Below are 27,129 nucleotides of genomic sequence, written 5' to 3'. Positions count from 1 at the left end.
TTGGTGCTATTCAGTGGAGTTCAATCTACTGTGTGCTGCTGATTTGTCACACACATCTGAGGCCAACTTTATCTAATGGTGGGGAGGAAATGGGACACTTACTCCCGAGGCTCCTGGTTTTACAGAAGTATATTGCTTATGTTTATTAATGGTTGGTGCGTATATTTGAGCTACACGATTTCTTTAATATATGGAGTTTCTACCCTGTGCAGCACCTGCAAAGACAAATATTGGTATTATTGAGATTTTCCAACAGTAATCCCCTCTGTTTGCTCAAATTAAACTGTAATTGCCAAAAAAGGTCTAATTGCTATTTGGTTGACATACACATGGATGAACAGAGGCTGTAGCAATGCAGATACGTCTGTTTTAATTAGTGTAGTATCTCATTTACGCTGTTAGCAGACATCAAAGTCAAAAATGGAGTGTTTGTTTAAAATGCCCTTTAAAGTGGACAGCTGGTTCTGTCACCTAGACGGCTGCCGCCTGTCACTCAGATACGCCAATTGTGTGTGTGTGTGTCTGTGTGTGTGTCTGTGTGTGTGTGTGTGTGAGAGAATGAGCGAGCAAGTGTGAATGAGTGATAATATCCTAACATCATGAATATGCATGTGATAAAAACATGATTGGTCACAGGAGTCAGATGGTCGTCGTAAATTTGGCACTCTGAATCGTATGTATGTTTTCTGCAAATTTCCCTCCTCTTTCTCTCTCTCTCTCTCTCTCTCTCTCTCTCTCTCTCTCTCTCTCTGTGCTCTCACCAGCTGGTCCTAATGTGGCACCTCTGTTAGACTTAAAAAGCTGCACCGTCGGGACTATTATCCCATCTCAACGGTGGGGCCCATTAGGACTGACTAGCACCATTGTGGGGTCTATTATGGTGGAGCTCCATGCTTAGTTGCACAAGTCTGTACATATTGTATGTCTGTGTGTGGATAGATGAAAGGGCTGATGGTAGAAAATGGACTTGACTTTGTTGCCTGTCATTTACAGGCACATTTCTGATCGAGAACAAGGAATTAAACTAAAAATATCCACAAATGAGTGCAGTCTACTTGGATGCATACATATGCAGCTGTAACAGTTTGGGCTCTCTGCTGTTAGCGACGAAGTGATCTGTGGGGTGACCGCCGTTGTTAGAGACATCAGAAATGTTTTAAGGCACAGATTTCCTGGAACATAAGCTGGCCAGTCTTAGTTTGTTAATTTTCATTTTAATTACTTGCTGTTTTCATGAGCTCTCAAATTAAGTAGTTAATACAAACAAATAATGCCATAAGATACTGCAACACAAACTCATTACCACCCACATCCAATATAAAACACATTCAAGCAGAGATTGCAGCCGAATTTATTCGATGATTTATAAACTTGTTTTGCACTTTGGCTTGAAACATTTTGGTTCGGAACATTTTGTGATTTTATAAATCCTAATTGCGTGGCAGCTCATCATATCACCTCGGCGTGTTATTCCTGTGTGCTGCACTCAATAGCGACTAGACCTTCTCTGCTGCTGTAAGCCATCTTCTCAGTTCGGTAGCATCAAACAACTTGGCTGGGTTCGGGTCAAGTAAATGTCTCCTTTTAGCAGGAAGTTATTAGTGCAGGAATGAACTCTGCCTCCTGACTGGACATCCTCCCCGTTTATTTTTTCATAATTAGAGAAAACGTGCTTGAAAGAGGGAGAGTAGGAACCACCAGCTGCCGATCAAACAACATGACAGGAAGTCATTGGGGTGTCAGTGGCTGCTGTCATGCCTGCCAATCAACGGTGTGTGTGTGTGTGTGTGTGTGTGTGTGTGCGCTTGGTGGATGTGTCCGTCATTGCCGGGAGGTTTTTGTGCGTTTGCACATGTTGTTATCGCTGCATCATGCATTTCCTCAGGGGTCCGGGTGCCATTGAAGGAGGGAGGAGGTGTGTCTAAGGAGGGAGAGTAGGTGAGAATCACAGATGTTTGCACTTCTTTTCGACTCGTTAGTCCGTCTGTTTTTCTCCTCAAAGGCTATTCACAAGCACAAGTGTGGCACAGCCCTCTGTCCATCATTGCAAACACCATCTCTGTGAGCGTGTGTGTGTGAGCGTGTGAGTGTGTGTGTGTGTGTGTAGGCCTGTTGTTTTTGTCAGGGATTGTTAAAATATGCTTACTATAATACATTTTAATGTTGTACCTCCTCAGTCATGCCATGCTGATCACCCTGCACCTCTCCAAGGTGTTTGGTGTGACGTCAAGATTGAATCATTTCATTTTTCAGGGATTAAAATCCGGTAAGTTTGGTCCGCTCTTGATCCTTTTTTGGTCTTCATATGTTTGCAACCAGCAGTGATTCATGTGTGCCGTGGAAGCTCTCTGGAGTCCATCATGGTTAAAAAATGGGATTTTTACCACAGTTCTCAACAGCCTCACCTCACAGTCATCCACCTCTCCATTTTTGTTCTTCTAGGTTGTGACTCATTCTTTGATTTTCTAGTTTAGACTTGTTTTTTCACTCTGTGTAATCCTCAGTTTCCCCTGGTTTAATAAATACCCATGAACTGGGCCAGCCTGCCTGGAGGGACTAGATTTTTTCCCCCATGATCAATTGTGTATACAAACTTACTGTACAAACAGTACAAGAAAATGCTATTTTAAAAATCATGTCAATAAAGACTCTGTGTAACTTTGGCAAACTGATCTTACATCATTGTACGTCATGTGAAGAAAACCCAGTTCCTGTTTGTTTTTTGTAACCACTAGATGGTGCTATGACTAAAATTCAGCTTGTAGACGTCTTCCAGCCGGAAAAGATCTCAAAATTGGCTGCATTACCACGGTAACTCCATTTTGACAGAGGTGTCACATCAGGACCAAGTTCTTAAGGTGCTTCTGACCAAATTACATCTTTGGTAAAACCATTGTCACAGTTGTTGTTTTTTGTTTTGTTTTTTTTGCCTTATCCTGTTGACAGGCCCACGAACGCCTTCATCATCGTTACCTCAGCCAAGGAGTGATGGAGTTTTACACTCTAACTATGCCGGCTGCTGCTGGTTGCTCAGTTTAATGGAGCTGGTATTTACAAAAACACATTTTAGGCAGGCTGGAAACAGAGCGAGGGACATGTAGTAATCCTGTGTTTTCATCAGACTGAAATTATGTACACTTGATTTTGTGGTGGTACAACTGCTTCTCAACAAAATGCACCATGAAAAGAATAAATAGCTCTCAGAGGAAATACATCTGACTTCTTTTCAGCCGGTGTTTTCGTATACAGGTGGACGCTAAAGGGAACCAGTGTACGTATAATTAAATCTTCCTCACATGCAAATGAGTAGCCGTACACTTTGTACAGATTGTGGTGTTGAGGCCATGAATATTCAGGCTTCGTCATCCTGACAGACGAGAGGTATCGCATTCATCCCGACTGGCTGCTCTCAGCCGCTCGGACTCAAACAACCCCAGTCATAATGTCTTACCTTGTCAGTTCAACATGTGTTTGGGGCACCTAGCCGGGCCGCTCGTATATCACACATGCCTTTCCAGGGTTTTTAGCAGCATTAATTAACCCTCAGAGGTCCATATCATGATATTTTTGCACACCTTTCTACTTTTCCCTCATTAAGTTGTGATACCTACAGTGTCATCAAGTTTTACCCTTTTTAGGATCAGCTACCTGTATGTGTGTAAAAATTAGAGCTGTGCAATACATTTGATACAGCAATATACTATCCCAGCATTGCATCGATGTTTGAGCCGGTATTTTCATATGGTATCACAATACACGTCGTGCTAAAACTGTTATGTGACCCATTTAGCAGCTTTAGTCCGTGTATTGAGTTACAGTGTGTAACTGTGCCAGTCGAATAAACTGGAATGGAACTGGAGTGATGTGACACAGCAAGTTGTATGTCCAGCTCTTTCTTGATATCTTCAGCAAGTATCACAGTAGTTTTCACATCGTATCATGAATATATTGTGATAAACTCATACAGTGACCCACGCATGGTCGTATGTGTTTTTCGGTCTTTTCCAAAACGCAGACCCTATTGAAAACAAGAAGATACAAACCCCGTGAAACAAAACTGAAAGGGGGGAGTTGGAAAGAACTCGCAGCTGTCCTTCTCTGTAAAAATGTTCAAAAACTGCAGCGGCACTGTAAATGGTAAATGGACTCAATTTTATATAGCGCTTTTCTACCTTAGCGGCACTCAAAGCGCTTTACAGTGTCATCTCACTCACCCATACACTCACACACTGATGGTGGAGGCTGCCATGCAAGGCGCCAACCTACTCATCAGGAGCAATTATGGGTTCAGTATCTTGCTCAAGGACACTTCGACATGGTCACCGGTGTCGAGGATCGAACCAGCGACCCTTCGGTTGCTAGACGGCCACTCTACCCCTGAGCCATGCCATACTGTCCCATCTACACCAGCAGAGAAACATTTACAGTCTCTCAAAGAGCCTTTCTAAGATTCAGAGAAATCTTAAACAGCAGCACGTCAATGCAACACGCAGGAATTACTCAGGATAATTAAAGCATCAGGAGGACTGACGGCTGCCGTCTCAGGAGACGGTTCGTGGTTGAGCTCTACTCTGTAAACGGCGAGACCTGCCGACGCCGACGAAAACATCCGCTTGAATTTTAATGTATTTGGAGTTTTCGGTCTTTTCTGTTTCCATTCCACGTTTCTTTTAAAGAGCCTCAAGTTCTCCCTGACCCATTCTGTTTCTTTTGATTAATTACAGTTTCACATGCAACACTTACACGACACTTTGGGGAAGGAAAACTTTTCACAAAAGAAGATGGCCTTTTAAAAGATACAACATTTCAAAGAACGTGGCATTTCAGAAAGAAAACATCAGGACATTTGGTTTTGAGAAATGCTGTGTTACTCACATGAGAAGAACTGGGCATTAAAGGAGGGCAGATGAAAACTTTTAGATACATCTCACCCATTGTCCTTTTATAAGTAGGAGTAAATGACATAATGACAGGAAATTAAAACATCCAGAAACAATGTTTGTCCATTTCATTGTAGTGTCCAGGGTTCATAGCTACAGAAAACACGAACAAGTCCAAGAAGCGATTGTAATTAATTGTAGTTTTAAAATAAGCTGGCAAATCTTGACGTGTGTGTCTCATACGGTCATTACAATTTTCCTCAAAGGCTTGGGAAAGTCATGAAAATGTTTTAGTAAAAAGGTCAATGAATGCCGAGTGTTGCGTGTTAGGGAGCCGGAGCTCATGTGTAGCTGCTGCAGCACTGGAACCAGAGCCTCTGCCAGTTTTGAACAGCGCCTAGCAGTGGCTGTGCTTCCACGCCACTCAGCCTTCGACTGTGACTTACGTAGCTCCATTTGTGTGTCTGTGTGTGTTCATTGTGACGTATATACGTGCGTGTGTTTGAGTGAGAGAGTAGACTCAAGCACGCTCGTGACAGTACTCCGCTGGTGTTGACAGGCGGTGCCAAAAGATTCCGGTGTGACAAACTGGAGTGTGTATCTGCGATCATGTCACTGAGTTTTCATGTGCATTTTAATGCGTCTGTGTGATTTCATCCATGTGTTTGTGGTTCCAGAACAATTGAGACTGCAGTATGTACCACATTATGCAAAAAGATGTTAAGCCAGTGTGGTGTTATGAAGTCGTCCTCTCCGTTTGCCTCTGTGTTCCTGATGCCCATCGCCATCTTTCTGTCTGTATAATTGTTTTCTTTTGTTTTTCAGGTTTGGAAAGAAGAAAGAGGAGAAGAAGGAGGCCAAGGCAGCTTTGCAGCGACAGAAGTCCGACATTCTGAGTGATCTGGAGTTTGAGAGGATGAAAGAGGAGAGAGAGAGGTGTGATGATGATGGTTTTTGTTGGTGTTCTTTTGTTTTTGTCTTCCCTTGCTAAGCTTTCCTCTCGCCTTATTATTATTGTCATTGAACACAAGCAGATGATTAACAGCTCCACCAATATTTTACTTGTATTGCTCCTCAGTTTTCTCTCCTCCGTGACTGCCATTCCTGAGCTCTGTACTCATGGCGTCATTCTGTGTGGTCTGCTTCAAGAGATTTCTCTGTGGTTGCACAATCGTCCACCACACATCTATCACACCTGCACAAACATGCTCAGCTTACACTCTGGGTTAATGATTTCTCCATTTCTTTCTTCTCATTCTGTCGTTCAGTGGTTGTTCCAGTTGTTGTAACTGGCTTTCCATGTGTCTGTCTGTCAGAATCGAGGCCGGGCATCCTGAGCTGCAGCAGTTGAGGGACCAGCAAGGTGGCGGCAGCAGGTCTGCATATCCAGATGTTGAGGATGACGACACAGACCCGAACTATGCCCGAATACAGTCCTTTAAGGATCGTGATGTGGTTTCAACACCGCAGCCATTGCCTCAGTCACCTCCATATAGTACATTCCAGCATGCCCATGCCAGGACCCCTTCCCCCCAGGGCCCCTCTACCTTTCCAGTGCATGGAAACGACCCTGGAGCCATCCCCGATGAAGACCCCTTGGACAGACTGTACGCAAAGGTCAACAAACCTAGAGGAGCAGGGACGACATCACCTTCTGCTACTTCAAATGACAAGTAAGAAACTAGTACTTTTGCAGTTCTCATGAGAGTGTGAAAACAGTGTGTGGTTTTATGGTGGGAGGGTCTGTTGCTTTTACATACGCAGTTGCAATTGAGCTGCATTGTTGTCAAAGTATACAAGAACCTGGGAGGATTCGTTGATGGAGGTACGTCAGCCTCCACAACAGTAGGTGGCGGTATTCCTTTTTACAGCTGGTTGCACTCAAACCTCAGGTTGACTTTTTGTGTTGCATGGAAAAAAGTTGGCAAGCAGCATCAGCGTCTGACGGCAGACAGAAAATCTGCCTGCAGGGAGAGAGTTAAAAACAAAATTCTCACAACTGTACGGCTCGACCTTGGCAAGACAACGTCACATCGTCTGTCAAAAGGACCCCGAGCCTTTTCCCTACAAAAAATGAATAAATACATAAATAAATAGCCTAAGCCCTGTGGGGTCCTGAGGGTACCACTATGACGATACCCTGTTGACTCCACAACTTGCAGGCCAGTTGGGGGCCTCGTGCAGGGTGTACATGCCTGAGTAAATCCCCAACAGCATTACCCAGGTATGTGTTTACATGTACTTAAAAAGTCCTGACTAACGAACTCAGTTAACTTTTTCTAAAATCATGTAAATGTACTGAATGTTTGTCAGCAACATAATAAGTTTAGTTCATTAGTTTGACGCACACTGTACAATTCTCTTAGTTTGTATACGCCACAGGGCTGCGAGTGTGTACCCATGTGTGTGTCTGTGTGTGTGAGAGAGAGAAGACAAAGGGAAAGATTGAATTGATCGTTCTTACTTTTAGCTTTGGCATGAGTGGTGTTGCCTGCTGACATACTGTGTGTGTGTGTGTGTGTGTGTGTGTGTGTGTGTGTGTGTGTGTGTGTTCAAAATGGGTAAAATAAAAAAATAAATAAATCACTCCAGGGCTGAAAATGTTCCTCCCAGCTCCACATTCCTGATTCCTCTATTATGTCAGTCACAGCTCGCTTACTGGTGAATTATCTACCAGTAGTGATGTATTCTCACACACGCCAGGAAGTAAATAGGGTTGATGGACAGTTTCAGGCCTCATCGAGATGTTTTTGACAGTGTCTCTCTTGTGTTGTTTCCCCTATGCATAAACAGTGTTTCGTTACGGGAAGTCGAGCCCACTGTTTGACCTTAACTCAAAGAGTGGGCTTTTTTTGGAATATATTACATGGTAGAATTGTAGTATTGTTTTTGTTTCACCTGTCAAGAGAGGAATTTAAACATTACTTCCATTTCTTTCCTCCTGACTGCCAGAGATGGTATGGTAGTTTTATCTCGGTGCCTCTAAAACAATGGCAAGTGGGTGTCAGTGGGTTGTTACTATCTTGCAATAGCCTGAAGAAGGAAAAACTTGGCAGTTAACTCACCAAGCGGCTAAAGAAGAGTAGCAATCTCCTGCCAGCTTCCCTGTTGCAGCTGTCGGTCACGATGAAACTCAGACGACACATCGCACAGGCAAGTATGTTGCTGCCAGAGTCCAGAGGGGTCTCCAAGGACACCTAGTCTATGCCATGTTTGTTGTTGTCTTTGTACACATGCATTGAAGTTGCTTTGAGTAGGAACTGTTAGCTTGGACCTTGGAACGCTCTGCAAGACAGGAAACCTTTTTTTTTTTTTTTTTGGCAAGGAATCCAAACTGTTAGTGCCGAAGCTGAAACGGGCCTTGACCCTGCTGAAGCTGCACATTTGCAACCAGCCTGATGGGGTTTGGATCTGTTTTAAAATTTGTCAAGGCTGACTCACTGGTGCCTAAACGGCAGTGTCTGCTCACCATTAAACAACTGCTAGGACAAAGATGCCCGATCTCCCAAACCCTCATATGAGCTTCAGCTGAACTCAAGGATACAATAACCTAATAGACCTTGGGTCACAAATGTACACTTTGATACATTTAGCCTGTTCTGTTCCCTAACAATCATCTGGAGGCATGTTGTTAGGGTTCCTCGCACCATAATGGAAGGGCACTCATTTGGCTCTCTACCTCTTTATCAGGCCACCACATGTAGCTCCAAAAGGGCACTGCCAAGTCAGTTCCTTACGCATGGCAGAGTTTAATACAGACTCATTTAGTCAACCCATTACACACACACATGCGCACGCGCACACACACACACTCACACACACATAGACACCGCACAAAAACCTGCGAAAATTGTGGAAAAGGACAGGCGTGTTGGAAGGAACGACAAATGTATTCTTTCGTTCACACACACTTCAACACAAACCAGAATTTCATCCCCCACCTCCCTAAATACCAAAGTATGTGACACAAGCAAAGCAGCTCTTGAGCAGATTTTGAAGTGGAATTCTTTTACCGCCTTCTGCGTATACACACACACACACACACACACACACACACATACACACTGTCTTTGTCTTTCCATTTTACCTTCCTGTCACTTCAGCTAAAACTGAGGTAGTAAGGATGTCTTTCGCACACACACGCACACACACACACACACACACACACACACACACACACACACACACACACACACACACAGTCAATTTTCTGAAGTGACCGCCCAGGCCTTGGTTGAGTGCTGCCCACAGTTTTCTTGAGTGGGTGCCCCCTCGCCTAACCACTACCATCACCACCACCACCTAACCCTTCCAAGTGCCTCTTCCAGGTTACCATAACAACCACAACCTCTGGCACTTGACCAATTAGAAGACAATCAGTCTGGAGAGACCAGAGTGGAGTGAGCTTGAGAGGCAGGGTTACTGTAGCACATGAGTGAGAAGGAGGAACAGTGCGCCTACTATCAAGAAAGGAAGAGAGGAAGAAGGAAGCTTAAACTGAAATACAAGAACCGTGGCTGCTGCACATTGTACAGGGAAGAAGCTTGATTAGAGAATTTAGAGCACAGCACTGATTAGATGAACATTTATTGGAGCTTTTTAGGAACAAAAGACCACCTTGTGCTGTGTTGTGTGTTTTGAGAGGTGTTGATTCAAACGTACGCTTACTCAGTCGTCGTATTTCAGGTAGCAGTCTGTCTTTTATCCACTCCTCTGTTTAGAGAATCGTATTTTTAGTCACATGACACATAATAGAGAAATATACATTCACAAAACATGGCTCATGATACGGTTTCATCGTGGCACATTTCAATTACGTTTGTAATTCACAGAACATTTCAAAAGGCTTGAAATATATTTGGCTGTGTGTCGTGTGTGTAATCTTTACATCATATTATAATGATCACTTAAAGGACAAATGAAGCCGAAACTATTTCAACAGAAGATGTACAAGAGTAGTATTTGCAAAGTTACGTAGTCGTTCTGTTACCGAGCGCGTAGCTGCCATAACGTCATATATAAAAAATAAGATAAAGTGCACGTGTCCTTGTGTGACTCCATGAACATTAACACACTGAAATATAGCTGCTATCATGGGTCACAATACAATTTCATCACAATATAATACATTATCAATACTAGGGGCTGGAATATTGATGCAGTAATGTGGAAAAATATTGTGATATGTTGCTGCATTGATTTTATTCCACAGCCCTACCGAATCATTGGGAAGTCTTGAAAATGGTTCAGTATTGATAAGAATTAACACACACACACACACACACACACCCCAGTCTGGACTCCCACTGCAGGTTCCAGCAAATCCACATGCAACACAAAAGGTTTCCCTGCCATGAGATTAGTAAAAGCTTTCTCCCCGCAGTGGTAGAATTTATTTAGCTTTTTCATCAATTCAGGCACTGCACAAGAACACACCTAAATCTTACAACAGGGAAAACAGTGGAGTTTTATAATGCCCAAATATACACAACGTTCATCATCCATATGAGTTCCTCGCTGGTGAAATAAGAGCATGGAGGGAGGCAGCTTGTACAGGAGGCTTTTAGCATTGCGTGGCTGGTCACTGAAGAGGCTTTTTTTCCCCCTCCATGTTAATGAATCAGACAGTCTGTCAGCTCAATGAGTGAGACACACACACACACACACACACCGATAAAGGGGCATTTCTGCACAGTAAAAGTGAGTCCCTTTCTCTCCACTCACACACACACACACACACACACACACACACACACACACTCTGCAGGGATTTTAGTGAGTTTGTGCGAGTGCTGTTATTCACGCCACTCTCTTCTTCTACATAATTAGTCTTGATCATACTGCAAGTGTACTGGTGTATCTTTTTTGCTTTGATTAGTTGCATCACTGCACCACTAATCACAAATATGACAAAAATATGTCAAATGAAATAAAAGCTTGTTGCTACATGAAAACAGGGATACAGCGTCACGAGGAAAGTAGAAGTTATTGTAAATGGCTCTGTCACATTTAGATTAACAAGTCCTTCTCTCTTGTTATGATATAAATACATTTACAGTATTGTGAACAAGTGTTCGCCCCCCTTCCTGATGCTCGCTGCTTCACACCTATCTGTTTCAGCTGTTCTCGCGAGTGACCTGCAAGTAAGGTCTCCGTCACTGCGTTGGTTATTTCTTCAAACAGCTTAAAAATATCTGGTCTGTGTTTTGAGCCTTCACTCATCTGATCATCTACTGATTTCTTGAAACAAGGCGGTGGTTTTTCCACACTTTTCAGCCACTTTCCAACCAGTCAAAAAACCCACCAACGGTGGGTGTTACGATGGAACCAGGTTCATTCTGCGTTTGGTCCTGGTTCCGATGACCCTGCAGTAGACACGGGTATTTACCGACTCCGAGCAGCATTAATGGGAACACAGAACCTGGGTGAAAAGTGCTAATTTGTGGCTGATTCTGGCTCCTCCAGTCTTGGAACCAAATGTGTTGAGCGCTGCAAGCTCCACAATACACATGCAACATATAACCAACTCCTCGTCTACTCACTGTGGGAAGGGGATAAATCTTTTATCAGCAGGTTTACTGGGGTTTGGAAAAAAATAAAAATAAAACAGGGCGTAGGTGTCTGTAGTGGGAAAATGGCATAACTATAAAACACAGGCTGTTAAAGTCACATATTTCACTATTTAGCTATAAAGTTATAACAGCACGCAGAGGACACTTGCATGACTGAAGAATTATGAATTTTAAAAAATGATTCAAAAACTTAAGAGGAACGTGGATTCATTCAAGAACTGTGGTGAATGTGCAGAAGAAGCTGTTTGGAGTGTTGTGGGAACTAAAAGTAGGAAAAAATGGAAGGTCAAGTTGGATTAAGAATAAAGAGGAAGGGAAGTTAAAGAGAGAAAACGGGGAAAGGGGTGAAACAGAAGAGAGGTAAGGAAGAGAGGAAAGAGCCGGAATGAGTGTTTGTGGCTTAAGGAACAAATTAGTAAGCGGAAGTGCTACAGAAAAGGGGGGATTTAATTCTAAAAGCAGGAAGAGAGTCAGTGAGTTTAGAAAATGAATAAAGGTCCAGGAAAGAAGGTTGCAAACAGAAAGAATAAAAGGGGCACGCTGGAGAGATTTGGAGGAAACGGAAGGGTCAAAGCACATTTAGATCTTGAAAATGAAAGAAAAGAGGATGATTTGTGGGGAGAATAGGGGGTCCCATATTTGTGGGCTGAAAGGAGACATGAGTGGACCCCAATAATTGCAGGAATGAGAAAAGGAGAAAATAAGAGGTAGAACAGGATTCTGTGGGGACAGAGAGGCTAAGTGGATGTTTTGGGATAATTCAACAGATAAGATGAGAAGTGGGGACATGCACTGACCCCCCCCCCCCCCCCCATTCACCAAGGGTAATGTGTTTAGGGCTAAAAGGCCAAATTAGACTGGGAAAAGAGATGGGAAAGTAGAAAAAAGTGCGGGCTAAACTAAACTGAGATGCAGGGAGTAGAGAATGTGAAGAGGAATAAAAGCGAGGAATGAGAAGAGGTGGGGGAGCAAGTGATGGGGGGCAGTTGAGAAAAGGGCCTGCGTGTGTGTTTTCCGGACTCAAAGCGCATGATTCAGCCTGGCTAATAAGGAAAAGCTCTCAAGAGGCACTCCTCTGCCCCATCCCTTCCTCCCCCTAGCTCTCCTTCCTTCAATAGACCCTTTCTAGGTCTCTCTTCACCCTGTTGCACTCCCTTCCTCCCATTTATGATTTCCCCCACTTGTATTTGTACAAGTAGTTCTCAATGAAAAATACATTTCATGCAAAGGACATCCGCCTGCGTTGGAGCATGTGCGCTGTAATAGGCACATACGGCACGGCCAGGCTCTGAGGAAGACACAATCAAAGTTTCAAGGCCTACTACACATACTTTGATGTATGAATACATGAAATTAAGATTTGTCCTGCATGTTTTCCATGGTTCAGAGGTAGAGTGGCTGCCTAGCAACCGAAGGGTCGCTGGTTCGATCCTCACTTCCCCCGTGACCGTGTCCAAGTGTCCTTGAGCAAGATACTGATCCCTAATTGCTCCTGATGGCCCTGCGATGGACTGGCGACCCGTCCAGGGTGAACCCCGCCTCACACCCAATGTCAGCTGCCCCCTCACCCCCACGAACCCTTAACAAACAAGCAGTATAGAAAATGGATGGATGTTTTCCATCTCCCATATGATGGATATTCATGGTTGTCTTTTTTTGACTTGTATACCTTCTTCATACAGCTCAGACAGTGAAAATGTAAAAAGGTAATGCCAGCGCTACCAAGTACCGATTTGTGCTAAACCAGTGCCAAATTTTGGCCGACAGACCGCACTTATCTGGGGAACATAGCGCCCATTGTGAGTAGGCCCTGACTCACTGGCTGCATAGACGAATAGAGAGCTGAGTGAGAAAGAGAAAGTACTGTCGGGTACAGGTACTGAATTCCAGGCACCGCCACCAGTGTCATTCAAATGTCACTCAACCTTGGATAGCGGTTTTGTCAAAGTAGCAGTTGAGCCTTTTACGTGAACTCTGCAGGGTCCAGGAGAGGGTCTGAGAATTGTTTTCCGAAAAACAGGTTGAGTCGTTACCATGGATGACAGAGCACCAGGATTTAGTCATTCTGGTGCATGTTTGTGTCCTGGGGTGATGGCGGATTGTTTGAAACGGGGCGCAACATGGCATCAGGAAATGCACTGATTAGAAATGCAGGGGAACAATGGTGAGAGCTGTGTGGCGGCACGGTGCCTCGCTGTCATCGGGTCTCGGGGATTTCCATGAATTCCATACGGCCTGATCATGTACAACACAACCATGTATGGCTGCGGTTGTTCTGTCTCCAGGTTGGATGTCACACTGAATGACTTTACTCGAAGTATTTACAGTGATAAACCCAGCTTTACAGCACCGGCAGAGGAATTAGGCAAGTAGAACTGCTGCCACCGACACAGCCAGAAAACGTACCTACAGCACTTCCAGTCCACCACCTGCAGCACCCCTCCTCTCTCTGTTCCACGCACGTACATATGCACACTTGTCACTTGAAAATATTCAGTCAGTACACACAGACTGTAATGAAGATAGGATGCCAGTTTCTTCTACCTCCGTCTCTCTTGGACCCGCAGGCTTTGAGACAGCTAGTCTGATTGATGTCACGGCAGTCGATAGAACACTAATTACTCTGTGTGCTTAGACGGCGCCGCGTAAGGAGCAATGTCATATCCTGTCAGCTGCATTTTAAAAACACATGTCACTTCCTGTTAGCCTGAAGTGGAGAAGAGAGCCTGCGAGGAGCCTGACACAGCGTATATGCGCCCGCCACAGACACACAACCACAATGTATCTCAGTGTCGTTCACTTTTACACACTTTGTCGCTCTTCTCTCTATTCTTGCCCCTTTCTTTTCTCTCTCTCTCTCTCTCTCTCTCTCTCTCTCTCTCTCTCTCTAACCCGCCGTCATTGGTGGGCTTTGTTGTCAAACCTCATTAACAGAGACGTCAGCTAATTAGAGCAAAGCACAAGCTTGGGAGATTAGGAAGAAGATGATGATGAAGGGCGAGATGAGGAAGGGAGGGAGAGGAGACAGAGGCAGGGCAGAGGAGATGGAGATGAGCAGATGATGAAGAGATTAAGATGGAGTGGGAGGAAAGGAGAGATGGATTGTTATCAAGGTAAAGGATGAAAATGACTGCACAGATGATTACCTGCAGAGGATGGCGAGGGTGGGACGAGAAAATGAATGGATGTGGAAACAAATGTGTGAGAAAGAGTTGGGAATATTTACCGATCTAAGTGAGTGAAGAAAATGGGATGTGTTCCAAATGAGTGCCATTGCTTTCTGAATATCTTCATGTTTCCAAGAGAAACACGAAGCGAAGGAGGGACTTGTCGTGAACGTCGACGGCTGGTAACATCGTGCTGGGCCAGCTGGCTTTCTAAATGGGTCATATTTTGATGGTGACACAAGTGGTTTTTGCAGGTATTGTGTGACACTTGGTGCGTTTCATCCACATGTGAGATTAAAACTGGGAAAATGTATATTTGATTTCAAAGGATCTTGAAACACATTGGTGGTGGTGTGTGTGTGTGTGTGTGTGTGTGTGTGTGTGTGTGTGTGTGTGTGTGTGTGTGTGTGTGTGTGTCTTCAGACAAGTGGGTCTGAGCAAGATACAGGCAGAGGCACAGATAATGCATTGACCTGTTGTCTGTTGTTGCGGTCTAGTTGATCCTCGTAAGACACAGTTGATAATGATCTTCTACTCTACAACTGGACACCAGGGACCACACACACACACACACACGCACACACAGAGCAGAACACATTTGTGGACATGAAGGAAGGGAAACAAAGACTACAACTCCCTCTTGTCATCATCAGTCAATATTAAACTACGTTTCCTCTGTTGTTCTTGCTCACAGAAATCAGCTGCGGTTTGTATCCTGTCATTACTAAGAGAGGATGCTGGCCAAGGAAACAACCTGGTCATGTATAATTCAATACATCATGATATATATGATAATTTATCTTAACATATACTATATATATATCACCGTGTCAGCTGGTGATGCCTCAGGGGGGGGAAAAAAACCATTTGGTGTTTATTTATTTATTTATCAGCTGTAATTACACGGTTCACCAGTGAAACAATGAAATGTCAAAATGGATGTAATTCGTCAAAGGAGTGATTTTAACACTTTTTTTTTCTTTTTTTTTGTGAACATTAACCATCCAATACGGCTGCCGCGGGAAGTTAGGTGAAGACAGCCACAGAGAAAAAAAAAAACCACACCACGGACCCACACCTCATCTCATAATGGTCAACCTCACAGAGCTTAGGGTTGGGAGTGGAGGTCACATGATGTCCATGGCACCTCCGCATCGGAGCGTGTTGGATTGATTGTGTTAGCGTAAGTGTGCCCTGAAGCCTTTTATTATTTATCACAAGTGTCATCCTTGTGTGATAAAGTAAAGCTAACCGGGGTTAATAGTTTTTTAAATATATTTTCCGCTTCATTTAAGGGCCAATATTTACAATTCATTAAAAGTTACCAAAATTTTAAACTTAAACATCAAAATACTTTGAATTTGATCAAAAATAGTTCTGTTTATTTCCAGTGTGTATATCACATATACAGTCTTTTGTTGTTTCTCATTATTGATGACACCTGGCAGACGCTGGTGATTTTAGCATGTGTCCCTATAGAATTGGGGGGGGGGGGGGGGTACTTAAAGGAACATGTACAAGTACATACGTACAGGAAAATGCTTCATATTTTCACGAAGACACATTAAAAAAAAGAAATGGCATCAATTTACTTGAGCCAATGAAGGTATTGTGTATGGTTACATGTAGTTTCTATCATCAGATAATATGTTACAGCTCCCGCCTTTGTAAATGCACCCTCAGTCAAATGTCAATGTGCATTTCAAAAGCTTGGACCGTCACCTGAAAGTGGCATTCGTCAAGTGTCCTCTTGTTTGGTTCATTGATCCGAATCAGCTGGATGCAAAACAACAATCTTCCTTAAAAAAGGAGGAAGGGACCATTAAGAGTACTGTAGCTACCATCTCTAAAGCTTTTGAATCAATTTCAGTTTATGTTTTCAAGCTTTATTGATTTCTCCAAATGGCTTCCACGTCTTTGTGTTTGTTCTCAAGAACAGAAATCCTAATTTATTGCTTGTTTTTAGAAGGTCAACAGCTCTGTCAGTGGGTTGCACTTATCCTGGTTCCCTCTTTGTTCTTTTTATGCAAGACTGAAACACTCTCTCTCTCTCTCTCTCTCTCTCTCTCTCTCTCTCTCACGCACACACACACACTTCTATCGTGATATAAATTGAGAACAGTTCCCTAAGAGTGATGTGTTCCTTTCCACATCCTCACCAGCGATGTTGGTGATAATCATAGGAGACAGAAGCAGGTTCTTGTATATATTTTTTATGTTGTGCAGCTGTTCTTCTCTGTACAAACATCCACATACTGTAAAAATGATGAATTAGATAATTGAGGCCCGAATCTGAGTGACATATTCCCCCTGTGGTCCATGTAAGAGGAGACCATCCATCACGGGTGTAAATGTTCATCCCCGTGTGTTGTTCATCTGTGGCTTTACAAGCACGGTGCTGCTTGGGCAGCAGAAAACACCGTCGTCCTCCAGCCTTTTTTCTGTCAGATTTATGAAACCTTTCAGCTCCAACTCATCTGTTAGAGAGGACCAGAACGTTCACTTGATCTCTCTTTTTCTCCCCTCATCCTTCTGTCCTCCTTTTTATCCTGCCCCTTGTCTGTTGTGTCTGCTTCCACCACTCCAGATGTGGGGCAAATACCAAAAGGTTCTCAGGTGGCGACGGCAAACCACTGTTTGACTTTGAATACCAACACTGGGGCTTGAAACTGTTTTTCTATTATTATTTGATTAAATCTGCAGTATCTGTACGACGCTGAAGAGGAATTGTGCTGAAACATGACAGATCCTGCATCACTTAATTACAAGGTTTTCTGTTTTTGGAGCAGAATTTTGCAGAAATGAAGAGGTCAGTTTTCAGTGAAATTAGGAGCATTGAGAAGCATACCTGGCCAGGGAAGAAGTCATTCAAATTTTGGGCAGGCATAGAAGTTTTTTTCTCAAGTGTTGCCTTTAAATAGATGTCACATGGACCTTCATGAAAATCAGGAATATTTTGGTACTGTAGGAACCACTTTGGGCGGCACGGTGGTGCAGTGGTCAGCACTGTCGCCTCACAGCAAGAAGGTTGTGGGTGGAGCCCCGGCTGGAGCACGGGGTCTTTCTGTGAGGAGTCTGCATGTTCTCCCTGTTCCTGCTGGGTTCTCTCCGGTACTCCAGCTTCCTCCACAGTCCAAAGACATCAAGAGGGGACGAGGCTGATTGATACTCTAAATTGACCGTAGGCGTGGCTGGGAGAGCCAATGGTTGTCTGTCGGTATGTGTTGGCCCTGCCATGGACTGGTGACCCGTCCAGGGTGAACCCCGCCTCTCACCTGAAGACTGCTGGGATAGGCTCCACCCCCAACAAGGACAAGCGGTAGAAAATGATGGCTCGAGGAACCACTTCCAGACATTTGACGGAGGTCTGTGCTCTCAGAGTTCACCTCAGTAGATTTTCAGCATTATTTGTGACATAGGAATTATCATATTGAACAATTCACACGTGCTTCCACGCTCACGCTGAATGCTGCTGGAAGATCTCTCAGATGTCAAGAACTCAAGATCTCACGATGAAAAATAAACCAAACAACACATTTTCAGAGTGTAATTTGTTGCTATTGAACCTTGTTTGTCAACAGCACTGCACTGTAAATATTAGTGGGCTTTTAATGACAAGGACAAATTCATGTACCGTGGACATGGATGGATATTTATGGCACAGCTCGACATGTTATTAATGGAACAGAAGTCTTAATTATTAATGGCTCCATTATTAACAGCTTTGTCAAGTTTCTGATTCTGATTTTAAACATTAATAGAATTATTATTGGTGTGACAGCGCGAGAGCAAGAGATTGATCTCCTTCTGCTCGTGTGTGTGTGGGGGGGGGGGGGCAGAGAGAAGGTTCTTTGGCTGGATTTATGCTAGGGGCAGATATTTTATATTACAGTTGGAGCACAATAAATAAAAATATTTCATAAGAGCAGTTCCTGAAGGGGACACCAAAATTACTGTTGCACTCAATTTAAGTCGACGAAATCCTTATAAATACCGTATTTTTTACTTGTACCAGTGCGATCAGATGTTTTCACAAGGCCATGAAGTCCACCAGATATATTTGATATTTCAAAATAGCGATGACTGTAATTGTGTCGTTCTTTTCCTTTCGAATAAGTTCTATGTTGATTTCATGGCTGCTGTTTTATGCAGTGACGTTAAAAACAAAGTCATTATGTTGGATAAGCTAATGCTTAGATGCTAGTAACCAACCACCAAAAGATGGTTATAAAAACTTCTGTTTTCCATTGAATCTTGTGTCCTGTGACATAAATACTATGATGATAATACTAATACACATGTACTTGTGACAAAAGATCAATTAATACAAAAGAAACATCCGCGTCAGCTATCGGTCAAATCATGAGAACATCTGTTGGACTGTCAGCCCCGAACTTTTGGATTTGTACGTCCCCAATATTTCTACTGCGCTGCGTCGTAGAAGAAAAACAAAATGTCTGACATCTCTTTTGTTTTGCCGGGTAGAAGCAGCTGGTCAGCCACAACTGACAATCTTCTCTACTCTGTAGTTACAGTAGTATATTGGGGGGGGGGGGAGTCTAAACGCCATTCCTGCACCCCAAGCACCCACCCTTAATTTCCGCCCATTACTGAACTTATGCCATAGCATGATCCTTGAATATGACCTCAACAAATATACTTCTTTAGGCCTCAGAATTGGAGCCAAATGTTCCAGGGGAAGCGTGTATACATGATTATATGTTAGAAAAAGAGCACGCGTGTGTGTTGCAGACATGTTTAAGGGGGTATGGTACATGGGCCAATGCTATGCTAGGCCCTGAAGGTTGTGTTTGTGACGCGCACCTGTTTCTCCAGCACTGGCACACTGGGGTTATGAAAATGTTTGCATGTGGGCTGCGTTATGTCTTTGTTTACCACCCATATTTCTTCCCCCCTCTTCCATTTAGGTGTGTGAAGTGCTCATAAATCTTATAAAGTGCCATCTGTGTATATGTGTGTATTTGCGTGCGATTGTTGATTCTCGGGACGGAACATAAACGTGTACGTTTCACCAGCCTGTTCTCCCCAGCCCTGTCAATAAAAACACAGCTGGGGGGGGGCGAGCGTGCCCGTACGTGAGTTATGTATCATCTGGTTCTTGTTGTGACACAAATCATTTTTAAGGTGATGCATATACATGAAAAAAAAGCATAGCAAAGAAAAACAGAGTGGAGCAGAGCAATACAGATTCAGCGGTTCATGCCAGTTCAATGGGCTGGTAACTCAAGTCGCACCCAGACTGAATGTATGGCAACATATTTGGGGGAGGGGGTTGCACGAACAATAAGATTGTTGAGGATTACCTGGACTGTCCTTGCTGCTTAGCCGTTGTTTTCTAAATTCCCTCTCATCGATATCGCCTTTCAAAGTCAGCTCACATAACTCCATTATTATATAGAATATTGCTGCTTTTATTTTGAAGGCACACAGAGGAAAGAATTTGTATTTTGAATGCCAGTCCCGTTAAGAATGTTAGATTAATCGAGAGCTTCCGTCCTCATGTTGGTAAAGACTGCATTAAATAGTCCCAATAATAGCATCGATACAAATGAACGATTCGCATCCCTACGTTGCAGCGCTGTTCTCGTCCCAATCTCGAACACTCAAGTTAACTCCCATCCAACAGAATGTCTGCTGCTGAAACCTACTGTGAGGAGCAGTGTTCAGTACTTATGATTCAACTGAATCGTACTTGCAACACTTCACGTGACCTCTCACAAGACATTATTTCGTTCACAGACTGGTCTGGAGAGAGAGGGAGAGAAAGTGGAGCTCTTTGGACTTTTCATAGCCTGGTTGTTCCATGTTACAGCTTTTTCCTCCTGAAATTTCACACTCCAGTCTAATGGTGCATGTCGGCACATGTGTGCATGATATGAGTTCCTGTATTTCCATTATGCGTGGGTGTGTGGAGGTGTGAGACTCACAAGGGGGCTCAGGGTTCAGTGTTGATATGCTGCATACTGTATTTCCTCTGTTGACAGAGAGAAGGAGTATTCTTAGAATGATTGATGTTTTTTGCTTTTGCAAGAGGAAAAAGATGGAAAAACATGCAGATGCAGGCAGGAGATTGATCTTTCTGTGTTTTTAGTGTTTCCCCGCATGCTTGTGCACGCGGGAGAGTCCATCGATTCTTCTACTGTAACCGTCTTATTCCTGCAGGTCAGCGGCTGAGGGCTTTTTACGGTGAGTTGTGAGCTGGACTTGTGTGAAACGATTTATTATTTGGCCGGTGTTATCAGCTGATATTGACCTATCACCGGCGATATGAAACATTTTTCCACCGACCGTAATGCAGGAGGAGAATTTAGAAACGCTTCCTAACGCCGCAGCACACAGCTGAGGTGAGGAGGATGTAGCAGCGCCCTCACTGATGGCTACAACGGCGCTCACGGATAGAAGTGACGACAAGCTACAGTTTTTGTCAAGGTTCGCGCAAGGCGCTTGAATTTTGAGGGGGGGGGGGGGATTGCAAACTGTTACACCTTTAAATGTCCAATCTTCCTAACAAAGTGCTCAAAAAGTCCTGAAATGAACTTTTAAATGCTGGCTTGTATTTTGACAGACTTGCGGTGTGTAGTAGAATGTTGTTCAGAATCCCAAATCACTCTGCTCATTCTTTTCTCAACATGCGAGACATTGCCTTCACGGCTCATGGCTCCTACTAATAATGGAAGCGTACATTTAATCACACATGGCTGGAAATTGATATTTATAGAACACAACTCCGACTCTCATGGATGCAGGTTTGAAAATCCACGCTATAAGAGCTTGACCCTTGGCGTTCTAGCGGATCGGTAATGACATTGATCTCATTGTTTATACTGAATGAATAAACATAATTGAACAGTAAATTATTTGCTTGGGAAAAAAAAGTACTTGAAAGTCCTGGTATTTCATTCTGTAATGTCTGTATCAACCTCATTTAGTCGATTGGTTGTAGAATCGGTTGAGCTTCACCTTTGTCATTATATGCCTTTGTAACCTGGAGCTGCTTTTGTTCCTCTGAGCTCTGAACATAATTACATCCTTCATTTCTTTACAAACCATTTTGTTCCTCTGTGGCTTTGTGTACATCTTTGTGCCTTTGTGTCCAGTCAATAAAATGCTGATATTTCGGGTGGTTGACTTTTGATCAAGCCTCCACTAAATGAAATCAAGTAAGTCAACGTGTTTGTGTGTTGGGCAGTGTGGACCGGATCCAGCAGCTGAGAAGAGAGTACCAGCAGGCGAGGAGAGAGGGAATGGTGCCGCCGTACGAGGAACTGGACCCACGACGCAGAGGACATGAACAGGACAGGGTGCGTAAGCATGCTCAGCATCTCATCGGTCCGTCTCAGCTTATGGTCTCGTCGCCGTGCGCCTGTGTGAACGCGCCAGCATCTCTGTCTGTTCTGTGTGTAGGTACACTGAACACGTTCCTTTAGCCTGTCAGCTATCAGTGTCAGCGCCACATTTGCAGCGCCTGTCTAGTGATCAAGGCCTTTAGCTGTCAGTCGCCGGGCCCTCTTTCATGTGAAGGACCCCTGTAGGCACGGAGCCGATAGGACTGATATCATCCACTGTTCCGAGGAGATGAAGATTTCACTCGCTTGTCAACCCGCGAGCTCTGTTTTCAAATCACAGAATCCTAATGGCCTCCTCACGTCTGTGCTGAGTCATGCTGCGAGAGCTCGGTGCTGGAACAACAGAAAATTATTCATGTCACCACCCACTCTGGTGACAGGTGTCATCCTGCTGTGACTTTATCTGCTAATGCTATTTACCAAATCTAAGTACTTCTATTATATAGATACTGTATTATACGAGGTATCTGACAAGGTCATTACTTCATTATATCCAAAGCTCATTCAGACACTGACAGTATTTTCTTCTTCTCATGTCTTTGCATTGGCGGGGAGACAAAGGCTGGTGGCGTTCTGTTTTTAGCGTGTCTGTACATCCGTCAATCAGATTCTCATGAACAACCCCAGGGAATAACTTCATACTCCACTGGGACTCAAGGATGAACTGAAAAGATTGCGGAGGTCAAGGTCACCGTCACCTCACACACAGAATATCTCATGAACGCCGTGAGGGAAGGTCTCACAATTTGCCACAAACAACCACTGGTATTCAAGGATAAACTGAGAAGAGTTTGGTGGTCAAAGGTCAAGGTCCCTGTGACAGGCGCACAGGCCGTGTCATACAACCATGATGCAGTGATTCTCGTCTGCTGTTGTCCTCGTCGTTCAATGTCAGTGTCGTTCCTTAAATCCCCGGTGTACGCGCCGAACATCTTCAAACTTGTTTATGTCATGAAAAAAATGTGAAATATTCAATTATTAGTCTCAGTAAAACTTAAAACTGCGAACAGCACTGTTATTCTTGTTTCTCGGGGATGCAGCACAAGTATTTTTCAGTACCGCATGTCTTAAAAGTACAAGCACAGCTTTGTCATTTTTCACTCCCACTTCCCTCACAGACAGAAAATGAGAGGCCTCCTGATTTTCCTTGGCACATCAAAAGCGACCAACATGAGTTCCTCACAATGTAGCTCAAATTAATCTGCCATGGTTAATTGATGGTTCTGTTGTTGCACTGTGTTCTTTCAGGAGGCCAATTTGGTTTAGGCAGTCAGGTGCTTAACCTCTGTCCCTGAATGCTGTCAAACTTCATTACAGCGGGCAGAAAGTACAAATAAATAAATTTGTGAAGTCACTGTTAATCAGCACTTGATGCATAAATCGAATGTAGTATTTTCTCTTAATTGGTACAGCAATTTGTGTGTACTCTGTTAATTAAACTAAAAGGAATTCATGTTGGGCTTGTATGTGTGTGGTGAGTTTATTCAGAGGAAGTCAGAAGATGCCAGACAACAAGACCTCAACTCAGCGTGCACCTTAGGAAAAAAAGCAATAAACACTGCGTGCTTGTACATCAGGTGTGGCGGTTAGTCTGTGTACCAGGAAGTGATCTTCAAACGCTGATAACTCAGTGAGTGTTTGCACTGAAGTGATATTGTTAGTTAGAAGAACTCTGCAGCCCACGTAGTCTCTCAGTGGCTGCAATCATCAGGAGCCCTTCTCCCTCCCACTATCTTAGCATCCTGTTCTTCTGTAGGATTGTGTTCGTTTAATATCAGACATTTCAATCTGGTGAATTAAAACAAAAAACAGGCTATAAAAGATGGCACGCAATTAGCAGCAGAGGTAAACTTATCTGCTACAAAGCTGATCCCCTGCGGCAGGTCACTGCAGCGCGCTTGTCCAGCCTCGACCAGTTTGGGTGAAAGACAGCAAGAATCACTGTGACAACTTCCTGGTTTTGTGTTCTCCACTTTTGTCGGTCTCACCTCCCCGCCTGTGGAGAGGCTGAAGCCTTAGAGATTCCTCTCGGGTGAAAATCTCTTATTGTTAAGTTAAACTCACAAGTGTTGCAGAGATTGAAAAGATTAAACATATAAATTGCACTTCTTGATAAAGACGTTCTGGTATGGTGCTACACTTCTTTCTCAGACTATCATATGACTGAAGTACCAATTTGATCATATTTCCTTTAACATTCTGATCCCATTTGTCTTGTTTTTCTGATATTTTATTGACAAATTACCATTCTACAAGTGGGGTTTTATATATTTGGTCCTCTGTGGCACAGTCTTAAGTCGAGTGATTCGAAGACGTGGCCCATGAGTCATTGTAGCCTCGCTCTCACTCATACCTGCCCCACTTTAAGTCAGCTCTCAAAATCATTTGGTTTGTGACCAGCCAGAGGCAATCTCCTTTCCTCTGCAATCAATAGGCACACATCTAACTGTTTTCTGCCTCCAAATGAGAAAACTTTGTTGTTGTTTCTAAATCAGTGAGGGAGGGCAATTAGCATGCCTCAGAGGTGGAAATTAAGTTTACATTTCAAAGCAAAGAGGAAAAAAAGACGGAAAACAAGTCCAGTAGAAGTCGCCAACGCGCCGCTCTCATTAAATACGATGCATTTATTAATTAAATCAGCTGTGATTATTTACCTGACTTGCTTTATGTGGGAGCAGAGAGGGAGAAGTAATGAATATGGAAGTGAACCGTAATTCAGTTTCTCTTCCAGTGGTTTGTTTGTTTTCTCCTCAAGATGTTTTTATTTTCCTTTTTGTAAGATTTACTGAATGACTTTGAAAAGTAAAAGTAATGCATCTGAAATGTTATAGTGTGCAGGCAAGGGTGCAGCAATAGCAGGTAAAGGAAGGCAGAGAGTAGATGGAGAGAGAGAGAGAGAGAGAAATGGTTCCTGGTGCAATGTTGCCATAGTATTCAGACTGTGTTTTCCCCCTATAGCTCCATTACCATCTCACTGATTCATGGTTATGGCTTCGCTGTCTCCTCTAGCAAAATTATGTTTGCCTAAAAACAATTATCAAGCAACAGAAGCCACACTACAAGTTTGTTTCTGAGTGAGTGTGCTCGTGGGTGGGTGTATGTTAGGAGACAACAACAGGCTTTCTATCCAAGGAGTAGGGAACTAAATCAACAGGGCGCTGGTGCTGTCATACACAAACACACACACACACACACGCACACACACACAGTATATGGAAGACAATCGTTGTGGTGGGTGGTGCAACACTCTCGTCATTATAGGGCTTAATTACAACGAAAAGCTTCTGTATATACTCTGGAGTTAAATATATGTGCTAATTTGCAGTTGGTAATTTAATTAGTGATTACCGTAAAATAGAGTAGAATGCGAGCCTCAGATGTAGAACGTCTTTTTACTCTGTGCGGGTCCTTTAACATCTTGTATGCTGTGATGGGCTTGTCGGGTGGGTTTCCTTCTTTATGTCACAAAAGTGCACATCTGAAGCCTTTCATCCGGCCGCTGTGACTCTGCTAACAGGACGTGGAGTGTTTAGAATGAGAGGACGCGTTCCACACGCGCCCTGCAGATCAGCACCGATGGGAAGGTCCAGTGCTTGCATCTGCGCCTCGAGAATGAAGAATAGTAATGATGACGACATGCAAGCAAGGGGAAGAGGAGGGAGTTTGTTGGGTGTTTTTTTGATCACAGACTTATGTGGATGTAAGTAGCGGCAAACCTCTTCAACATTCATTTGGTTTGCTGTGTCTCACCCTCATGAGTCAGCGTGGTCTCAATAAACTTCCCAGTGTACTGTCATCCTCACACACATCTGATGATGGAATTCACATCACGTTGAACCCTTGCGTACTCGTGGATGTGGAAAGCACCAGCCCAAGTAGCTGACGCCTCGCGCCGCTCTCAGTGGAGTCGTATAGTTTCTTTTTTTTGTGAAAGGAGAGGTGCACGTCCTCACTTTCTTGTCAGGTCATGAACTTTTTCATGCTTTTTCATGTGTCGGTAGACGCTGAAGCACTTGCAGAAACTGGGCCGTCTGCTGCTGCACCTGCATGCATTTTAGAAGTTCCATAGCCCACCTGCAATATTTTAGCTACGTAGTACAACTACTGTAAAGGCCCCCGTCGCTAGTAGTAATACACTAGCGACGGGGGCCTTTACAGGTGAACACTGGCTGGCAAACCTATGTCGTCTGTTTGATTCAATTTGTATAAAAATCTATGTAGCTGAGTTTCTTTCCACGCAGGGTGGCCGTGGATGACTTGTGGTCGATGTGGTCACAAAGCATCCGTGGGGTTGGCCGACCAGACCACAATCTGTCCTCAGCGCGTCTGAGGCTCGTTTCCATCTGAACTGTCCTGTGCTCCCACACCAGCTGATGACAGTTAGTTACGGCCGTCAGGGGGGCTTTTGTCATATTCATGCTCGTAGTCCTGACAGTCATTTGAACACGAGCTGAATGAACTACGGCCATTTGGACTGTTGGGATATGCGGTACATGAGGGTAAACATGGACGATTGTGTCGTTTGAGTGGTGACGAGCCGTGACAGTCAGAAAATGACCGTATGGCTCGAGGTTCAGTTGGTCGTTTAGGTCAAGCCTGTCCCCGTACAAATTCCATGTATAGTTCACTGTTGCTAATTCGACTCTTCCACATCTGCCGTTTTGTCGCTGATTGATGTTATTGGCAGGGATCAGAAATGGCTAAACGCGGCGGGACACGCATTGAAAGAATCGCTCCGATGTGTTCCAAATGTTGCCCGTGTGCTTTTATAAGAGGATCTTGTGTCATATCCTGTTGATCCTGACTGAATTCCCTGTGCCATCAGAAATATGTCCGGTCCTATCATTTATGTAGACAGATTCCTTTTTGAGAGGGAGTGTGTGCGTGCATGCGTGCGTGTGTGCGCGTGCGTGCGTGCGTGTGTGATTATTTCTTTTTTTGTCTCTCAGTTCAAGGTTTCAGTCCTCTGAACTGTGTCCAATTATTCTCCCTAACGTCGTCACGGTTACCATCTAGAGACACACACCATTGTGTGATTCACAATAGAATTTGGGAAAATCCCAACACGCTATTCCCATAAGTTGCTTATTTTTACACTCAATAAAATCTTAATGTCCCTCCTCTTTTTCTTTTTTATTTCACC

General features: G+C 43.8%; 1 protein-coding gene across 15 annotated transcripts in view; it reads left to right on the top strand.

Moving 5' to 3' along the window:
* LOC147251807 (partitioning defective 3 homolog B-like) overlaps positions 1 to 27,129 on the top strand; it is a 268,899-nt gene that overhangs the window by 181,878 nt on the left and 59,892 nt on the right. For all 15 annotated transcript variants that reach the window (XR_015118686.1, XR_015118684.1, XR_015118681.1 and 12 more), the window contains 3 exons: positions 5,706 to 5,816; positions 6,197 to 6,553; positions 21,830 to 21,941. Coding sequence is in view for 9 of the 15 variants with exons in the window: in XM_086219749.1 (XP_086075875.1) it covers positions 5,706 to 5,816; positions 6,197 to 6,553; positions 21,830 to 21,941 (580 nt within the window). In the remaining 6 variants the exon portion in view is untranslated. The remainder of the gene's footprint in view (positions 1 to 5,705; positions 5,817 to 6,196; positions 6,554 to 21,829; positions 21,942 to 27,129) is intronic.

This window comes from Aulostomus chinensis, chromosome 12 (assembly GCF_037954235.1).
Source record: "Aulostomus chinensis isolate RoL2024-O1b breed Wild chromosome 12, RoL_Achi_v1.0, whole genome shotgun sequence".
In the NCBI taxonomy this organism is placed as follows: domain Eukaryota; kingdom Metazoa; phylum Chordata; class Actinopteri; order Syngnathiformes; family Aulostomidae; genus Aulostomus; species Aulostomus chinensis.
The sequence above is the reverse complement of the archived record's forward strand: the minus strand, read 5'-3'. Positions and strand labels throughout refer to the sequence as shown.